Source organism: Chiloscyllium plagiosum, chromosome 42 (genome assembly GCF_004010195.1).
Source record: "Chiloscyllium plagiosum isolate BGI_BamShark_2017 chromosome 42, ASM401019v2, whole genome shotgun sequence".
NCBI classification, from domain to species: domain Eukaryota; kingdom Metazoa; phylum Chordata; class Chondrichthyes; order Orectolobiformes; family Hemiscylliidae; genus Chiloscyllium; species Chiloscyllium plagiosum.
The window spans coordinates 3,032,283-3,041,141 of NC_057751.1; the positions used below are offsets into that span (position 1 = coordinate 3,032,283).

At 50.5% G+C, this 8,859-nt stretch overlaps 1 protein-coding gene across 1 annotated transcript in view; it reads left to right on the forward strand.

Annotated features, from left to right (window-relative positions):
* gmcl1 (germ cell-less, spermatogenesis associated) overlaps nt 1–8,859 on the forward strand; it is a 52,332-nt gene that overhangs the window by 19,792 nt on the left and 23,681 nt on the right. Inside the window, exons 4-6 of the mRNA XM_043681107.1 lie at nt 3,651–3,748; nt 8,329–8,441; nt 8,638–8,703. Coding sequence (XP_043537042.1) covers nt 3,651–3,748; nt 8,329–8,441; nt 8,638–8,703 — 277 coding nt within the window. The remainder of the gene's footprint in view (nt 1–3,650; nt 3,749–8,328; nt 8,442–8,637; nt 8,704–8,859) is intronic.

Consider the following 8,859-nt stretch of genomic DNA (forward strand, 5'->3'; position numbering starts at 1 on the left):
TAATAAATCTATTGGTGCCACCTCGTGCCCCTGCAAGAAGTTCAGCAGTTCATCAACTTCACAAACACCTTCCATCCTGAACTCTAGTTCACCTGGGCCATCTGAGACACCTCTCTCCCCTTCCTGGACCTCTCCATCTTTATTTTTGGCAACCAACTCAACATAGACATCGACTTCAAACCCACTGTCTCCCACAGCTGCCTGGACGACACCACCACCTACCCTGCCTCTGGAAGAATTGCTGTCCCTTACTCCGAATTCCTGCGCCTCCACCGCATCTGCTCCAAGGAGGGGTAATTCCACTCCACAACAAGGACAGAACTTCCTGGTTCTCCCCTTCCACCTCACCAACCTGCGGATACAACATATCATCCTCCACCATTTCCATCGCCTATAAACAGACCCCACCACCTGAGAGATATTTCCCTCCCCACCCCTGTCAGCATTCTGCAGAGACCATTCCCTCCGCCACTCCCTCATTAGGTCCACGCACCCTACCAACCCACCCTCCACTCCCGGCACTTCCTGCCAAGAGGTGTAAAACCTGCATCCACATCTTTCCCCTCCTTCACCTCTATCCATTGCTCCAAAAGATCCTTCCTTGTCTGGCAGAGATTTACCTGCACATCCAAACATCTCATCTACTGTGTCTGTTGCTCTTCATGTTTCTCCTGTGCATCGGGGAGACAGGACAGTGATTCACGGAATGTTTTGGAGAACAAGAAACCCCACCACCCTATGGCCGAATACTTTGATTTCTCCCACTCTGCCAAGGACATGCAGGTCCTGGGCCTCTTCCATTGCCAAACCCTTACTACCCAACGCCAGGAGGAAGAATGCCTCATCTTCCAACCCCATGGCATCAGTATGGATTCCACCAATTACCTCATTCCCCCTCTCCCTCCCACCTCCCGCCCCCACCACCTGATCTCACATCCAACCCTCTAACTAAGCACCGCCCTCTTCATCTAGCTATCCATCTTCCTTCCCACCTATCAACTCCACCCTCCCTTCTGGTCTATCACTCCCCCACCCCCTTCACCTCCATCTACCTAGTACATTCCCAGTTGCTTTCCACCCCCTCCCCCAGCCCCACTACCCTCCCATTTCCCTCTCAGCCCCCTTGGCTCTTGCCCGAAACATTGACTCTGTTGCTCCTCGGGTGCTGTCTGACCTGCTGTGCTTTCCCAGCACCACAGTTTCTGAGTGTGTCATGGGTTTGTGGAGCTGCACCTTGCCTGTACACATGGTGCTGCCAGACCGCCTGCGTTTATCCAGCACATTCTGTGGGCAGTGACTTGGAAAGGGGAAGGTGGTGTCTTCCAGCGCAGGAGGTTGAGTTCCTCACCCCCAGATGTATCGAGCACCGTGGCACTGTGGCGACACTTTGAAGGGTTCTTCATTGGCATAGAAGCACTTTGGGTCATCCAGGGGATGCGACAGGTGTTAGTGCAATTCACATTGTTGCCTTGCTATTTCCTGGACTGGATATAGTTGGGTGCAGGCAGAGAGTGAGGTTTCCCCAAACTGCAGCCTGAGGCCCCGTCACTGCCTGGAGGCCCTGTCAGGATTGGCACTCAGTAGCAGAGTTGCTGTTTACTCTGAGCGGTTTCTGCCCTGTTTGAATCTCATGTGTTTGGAGAGATTGTTTGTTTTGGTAAATCCCAGCACAGGGATCTGTAGGGTGCTGCAACTTGAGAAAGGTGGAAGGAAGCAAGCATCATTTTGAGTTGTCAATGGGCCCTGAAGGATTGCAACCCCACTTGGGTGACCAGTTCCAGTGTCAGTGGTTCGCTTCCTGCTAACCTAACGGATTTTTGTTTGCTTTTCATCTTGGATGCTTCAACAATTACCCTGCAGCACTGCAGACCTATTTACTGTGTCTGCTCATGCCCTGTTCTTTGTCTGCGGTCTGTACTGTTGAGCATTTCCCAGCTGTATTGGTCAGTCAGACAAGGACAAGTGAGAGCTGGCCAAATGTTGGTCCACCCAGAGATTAACTCCAGCATTTTCTCAACACTCCACCCCCATGAACATCACAGAGTTGGGGTGGAAGCAGACACTGCAGGGCAGTACCTTGGTCTGAGTGGGAACTAGGAACAGCCTGGGAAGGAGCTTTCCATTTTTACCTCCAATGCTTCTCCTGGTTGAGGGTAGAGGGAAAGCCTTGCCCCTTGAGCTCATTCTCAGGCAGAGCCCATGATCCATTATTGACTGATTGAAATGAAGGTGGTCTGGGAATGGTAGGATGGGTGGTGTGCTCCATCTGCCACCTGTAGCACAGTATCACTGCAAGAGTGTGTTTTGGGTTCTGAGCTGACATCCGAGACAGAGACACAGCAGGGAAATCAGCAAAGGGAGAAGGTATATGGGCCCTTCCATCCAGTAACTGGCTGGGACAGGAGGATAGCACTGTTGACACAGATGCAGGGATGATGGCTCGAATGGTCTCCTCATCTTCCACCACCACACTCTGGCACTGCAGTCATGTTCCTGGTGGGGTGGGCAGGAACGTAACTTTCCTGGCAGAACAGAGCAGAACAGTATGTAATGTTACCTCTCCAGCATGATGGCTGAAGGCCATTTCAGCAAACTGGAGATGTTCTGGGAGTGGTAGCTTATACATGACCCAGGACTGAATGAACCAATCACTTCAGGCGAAAGAAGTTCTCTCCCCCCCTCCTCCCTCTCTCACTCTCGTGCTGTTTCTCTCTTTAGTAAGTTGCATCCTGGGGGGGGGGTTGCTGACCATGAGTAACACACCACCTGACTCTGCAAAGACTCGATGCCATCTATAAGGCACAAGACAGGAGTGTGATGGAAATCTCTCCACATCCTATAACACACAAGATGCTTGGCACCATCCAGGACAAAGCAGTCACTTGATTGGTACCTCGTCCACAAACATCCACTCCCTCCACCACCAACGCTCTGTGTCTCTACAAGATACACTGCAGTAATTCACCAAAGATCCTCAGACAGCATCTTCCAAACCCACGTCCACTTCCAACTGGAAGGACAAGGGCAGCAGATACATGGAGACACCACCCCCTGCAAGTCCACCTCCAAGCCATTCCCCATCCTGACTTGGAAATATATCGCCATTCCTTCAGTGTCGCTGGGTCAAAATCCTGGGAATTCCCTCCCAAGGGCATTGTGGGTCTACCTACAGCACATGAACTGCAGCGGTTCAAGAAGGCAGCTCACCCCCACCTTCTCAAGGGGGGTAACTAGGGACATGGTAATAAATATGGGCCCAGCCAGTGATTCCCACATCCCATGAGTGAATTATGAAAAAGTTCCAAATTTAAAAACAAGATGACAAAGGAAATGATCTCTCGCTTACTACCAGAGGGACAGGGTCAGACAACAAAGAGCCCAAAGGCGGTGGACAAAGACAGGTTTTGGTTAGTGGTTCTTGTCACTTGTTCTGGGAGCACCATCCTGCTGAATGAGGGCTGCACAAAAATGGTGTCGGCAGGGGAAATAAATGGAGAGAAAATGTTGGTCGATCCCAGGACTCTGTTGTGGTGCATGTCATGAACATCATCACATTTGTGCACAGAATCCTGCTGATTTGAGGAATCTGGCTGAATTCCAAGTGCTGTGTGTGTGGGATGTTGAACTTCTATTCCGTTCTCCTCCTGCAGCTCTGCAAGTGGCTTTTGGCTCGCTGTACCGAGATGATGTCTTAATTCATCCCAGTCGCGTGGTGACCATTCTGGCAGCAGCCTGCATGCTACAGCTGGTAAGATACACAGAGACAGTCTGTTGGTCTCAATTCAAAGATGGGTGTTGCTTTTTTTCTTGCCTCAGTGTTTGCAAGCACAGACAGTCCTCACCCCCTGACCCCTGCCTATTTCTGTAACTTCCTTCATCTTGATCACTTTGCTCCTGGTGGCTCTGCCTCCATACGCTGGAATGCACTGCACACACCCCTGTCCCACAGCACTTTGCCTGATTAGAAGCTGACATGAAAACCTCACTGTTTGACCAGGGATGTTTTTGGTCTTTCTCAACTGTATTTGTTTCTGTGTCTCAGTATCCTCATGCATCCTCGTACTCGCATCCTCGTACTGTATCAGAGGATTAGAAGGAATGCCTGACTGACCGGTGAACAATGTTGTCATGAGTCCTAGTTAATTTTATGATACCTCCTTTTGCAGTGTTTCGAGGAGAAGGCAGAATATTGTATGGAACCAGCAGACAGTGCTATAGAGTGAGACAAGTTCAGGTATCTGCTTAGCTGACCATGGAGCTGAGCTGTCTACATGTGCTGTTACAGCTGGTGCCAGGTTTAATCCACTCCCCCCCCCCCCCGGCTATAATCAGCTGGAGAGGGACAGAGGGAGTCAGTCTTGCTGCTGTGCTCTGCCTGTCGTGGTGACCTGATATAAGGCAATTCTGACTGGCACCACACAGGCAGCACAACCAAACAGCCCCAAGGGCCAAAGGGTTTCTGACCCCCTCCCCCACTCCCCCCAGGCAGCCAAGAAAAGCTGGGTCCCAGATGGACTGTTGGAAAGGAGGAGAGAGAGGTGCATTTCCAGAGCTCACAATGAAGTGACAATGCCAGAGCAGTTCAAATCAGGCATATGCTCGAGTCCAGAATTGGGAAAGGGCAGAGATCTCCGAATGCTGTGAGGTTGCTGGGGTGCAGGAGCTAAATGTGATGAGAGGTTTATAACAGAGTTCCTGTCAGTTCCCATGCCTGTGTCAGTCATTGAGAGTGCACATGTTTCCTGCCTACTGCTGGTCACAGGGAGCTCACATCGCATCAGTGAGTTGTGTCAGCTCCTTGCCTTTGTCCCCTTCTGTTTGAGAGGAAAGCTGCTATATTTGGCTTTTTCCAGCTCCCTCCCTTGCTGGGAGATGCAGGCCGTTGCTAGGTTACCACTCCACAGGCCTCCAGTGCATCAGCAGTGAAAGCCTGTTTGCTGTGAGACTCAGTGCTTGGATGTGTAGCCTGTTTGCTCCAGCTCAGAGAGCTGGCTGACAGTTGCAGGGGCTCACAACATCAGGTCAGGTCAGAGATCCGGCCGGAATTCTTCTGTCGATCATCACTGGGGTCGGGGAGCTGGGGGAAGCATTGCCACGGAATATGGTTCAGACCAGCACACACGATGCATTAGGATCAAACTGAATCTCTTGTCCTATCCATCCAAGTTCACTTTTATCAGCAGTGATTGGTTGGGCTGGGACTGGCTCTGGGGAAGATATACAAGGTGTAAGCCTTCACAGGAATCAAGTATTTCAGAGCTATCTGTGTGGAGATGGTCAGATAAGGACCATCTCTATCATGCAGTCAATAATAAACCTTCAGACTGATATGAAACCTTGCCCAGTGAGTGATGAGGATGGAGAGTGGTTCGCAGACAGAACACAGGTCCATTTCAATCACATTTGCACGATCCAGGTGAGAGGGAGATGATAAGGCCAAGGAGGCCCGTGCATCAACGATTTCAGTGCAGACCACTTCAGCTGAATTGCATCGAACAGGAATTAGGGGTAGCCTTGGGAGCAGACTAGGGAGGTGAAACCGCTCCTTCAGAGGAGCTGGAAGCTCACTGACTGTATCAGTCACTCATGGGATATGGGTGTCACCACACAATACCCTGGAGAACGTGGTGGTGAACTGTGTTCTTAAATTGCTGCTCAGCTGTGACTTCCAGGATTCTGACCCAGTGACAGTGAAGGAACGGCGAGATATTTCCAAATCAGGATGGGGAGGGACTGGAAGGGCAACTCGCAGGGGTGGTATTCCTATGTACCTGCTGCCCTTGGCCTCCTTCATGGTACCAGTTGTGGGTTTGGAAATTGTTGTTGAAGCATCTCTAGTGAATTTTTGCAGGGCATCTTGTAGTTGGTGCACTCTGCTGTGACTGAGTCTCGGCAATGGAGTGGATGCTTGTGGATGTGTTGCCAATCAAGTGGCTGCTTTGTCCTGGATGGGGATACGTTTCTTGCGTGTTGTTGGAGCTGCCCCTATCCAGGCAAGTGGGGAGTGTTGCATCCCACTGTTTTGTTGTGGAAGGGCTTTGGGGAGTCAGGAGGTGTGATACTTGATACCTGCTCTTGGAACCAGTGTGTTTATGTGGTCAGTCCAAAAGAGTTTCTGGTCCATGATAATGCCCAGGATGTTGACAGTGGGGGATTCAGTGGGAACAGTGATGTTGAATGTTACGGGGCAGTGGTTTGTTTCTCTTGTTTGTGGGGGAGGATGGGCCACAGTTACTTGGGGAGGGGATGGGTGAATGGGTAGAGACATCTCCCATTGCCAATGGTGACACAGTGGAGTGATAGCCAATGCCCAACAGTGCTCGGCTTCTGCTTGGAAGCATTCCTATTTCTCTTGGTCCACGAGGAATGTTGCAAAATATCTTTCCCCATTGAGTCGACAGCTCCAGTTCACATTGTGAGTCCGGTTTTGATAATTGTCCAAAGCAGGATATCCAGACTTCCCAAAACTGGGAAAGGATGTGTCCCCAGTGGATTTGGATCCTGCTCCCTGTCTGAATGGTTGACATTTCCTCATTGCTGTCCAGACTGTGTTGGGGTGGGGGTGTACACACATGTTTTCCACCAGGAGTGAGCAGACACCCAGTTGAGTTTATCATCTCCCCACAGGCTCTGAATGAGGGGCATGTCTGAGTCTCTCCTGTGAGGATATTTGTAAAGCTTGCAGTCCCTCCCCCTCTGGGGTCAATGTGCTTACCCAGTGGGGACTGGGTGTTTGATCCATTTCCCGTGTAGCTGGAGCAGCTACCCCCTTTACCTGTGTTTCGCAACTCGGTGCATTGTGAGGAACAATGAGCTGGATTAGCCCATTGTCACTTTGTAAGAGCAATGGGAAAATGATTGAGATGTATGGTGTTGTGTGAGCAACTGTGCAATGGGTTCCTTATTTACAGCAGCTCTCATTGTTAGATCAAGCCCATCATTGTGAACACAGGAAGTTGTCTCAGTGCAGCACACCTTTTCACTGTGGGATATCACACTGAGGTTGGACAGGAGGTTGATGCACTCTCTCCTGGAGTACTGTGTGCAGTTCTGCTCGCTCTGTGATCAGAAGGATACCATTATGCTGGACAGGTTTCAGAGAGATTTGCTGAGAATGAAGGGTTCGCGTAATAAGGAGAGGCTGGATAGGCTGGGACTTTTTCACTGGAGTGTTGGAGTGTGAGAGGGTTATAAAATCACAAGGGGCATGGATTGCATGAACACCAGTGTCATTTGCCGAGGGTGGGGGATTTCAAGCCTACGGGCATGTTTTTAAGGTGATAGGAGCAAGATGTGAAAAAGACATGAGGGCCACCTTTGTTTTTACCAGGTGAGAGTGGTTCATGTGTGGTCTGACCTTCCTGAGGAAGTAGTGGAGGATGCAGGTACAGGGACAACATTTGAAAGGTGTTTGGGTAAGTTGATGAACCAGAAATGTTTGGAGGGATAAGGGCTGAGAGCAGGCAGGTGGGATGAGCTGAGTGTGGGGTGAAAGTTGAATCGAGAGCTCTGTTTCCATGATGTGTGACTCGATGCCTGTCATTCAGATGTGTGTTACAGGTGAGCACTGGCAGGGACACATCCACCAGAGGGGTTAGGAGGGTAACGTCCATCTGTATGAGAGAGGCCATTCAACCCATTGCGGCTGTGTTGCCTCATTCAAATGGCTGTTTGGTAAGTGAAGATTTTGAATAAAGGTGAAGTACTCCATGTGCTGTTTATCTGAAATAAAATCAGAAGCTCAGCAGGTCCGGCAGCATCTGTGCAGGGCAGGGTTTGAATTACTCTTTCAGCACACCTTCTCTCTTCTGCTCAATCCCTTCTGGAGCATGATGCACTCTTCCTTTGCTCTTTCTGATTTGTTCTCCTTGCTTCTCCTCAGCCTGTCTGCAAGACCAAAACAAAAATCAGCTTTCCGACTCCTACTCCTCCCCCCCCCCCCCCCCCTTCAGTTGGGAATTTGGACTCAGAACATTCCCTCCCCACAGGTGCTGCCAAACCTGCTGAATCTCTGCTGTGTTTTGATTTCAGTCACAAGGTCTCTTGCTTTTTCCAGAGCGAGAGCTGATCCCACATGCCCTTGGGAAGACAGTGCCTGGTCCTCCAGATGAATGTAGGCCATCTGCCAGTGTCACACAAGACCTGGTTTCTCACTTGTTGTTGGGCACTTGGTGCCAAGTGTCTGTGTGTTCTCATCCTGGTGGTGGCTGGGTGGGCATGTGTGGGACTGAGGTGGGTGGAGCGGGGGGGGGAGAGGATCACACAGCCTCTGCCTCTGTGTCCGCTTTGCTGACCACCTCTTTATTCTCTCCTGCCTGTTTCCCAAAGGACGCTCTGATTCAGCAGTGTGGAGAAACCATGAAGGAGACTATCACTTCCAAGTCAGTCTGTGGCTTCTATACAGCGGCAGGGACCTACGGCCTGGACTCTGTGAAACAAAGGTAAGTTCCTGATACTGTCCTGCCGTTTGCCAGTGCTGCTTCCTTGGGCTTGTTGTTGATATTGTCCTCTCCCCGCCCCCGCCCCAATGATGCAGGTACACTTGCAGTCAGAGGAATTGTTGTTCCTGCTCACCAGCACAGAAATACCAAGGTGCAGCAGTTCCAAGCCACTCACATCTTAATTGTTCCTTTGCAGATGCTTCGAGTGGCTTTTAAACAACCTGATGACACATCAGAATGTGGAGCTGCTGAAGGATCTCAGGTAATGACCAACCACAGCGTTTGCCGCTGGAATGTTGCTTGTGGCTAGTGAATTCAAGGTGAAATTGTGAATTACTCCTGATAAGACACGTGCTGATTGGTGCAGAGTGCGGGAGGGGTGGGGGGAGTGAGCTGGAATGTCCCATACGAATATTAA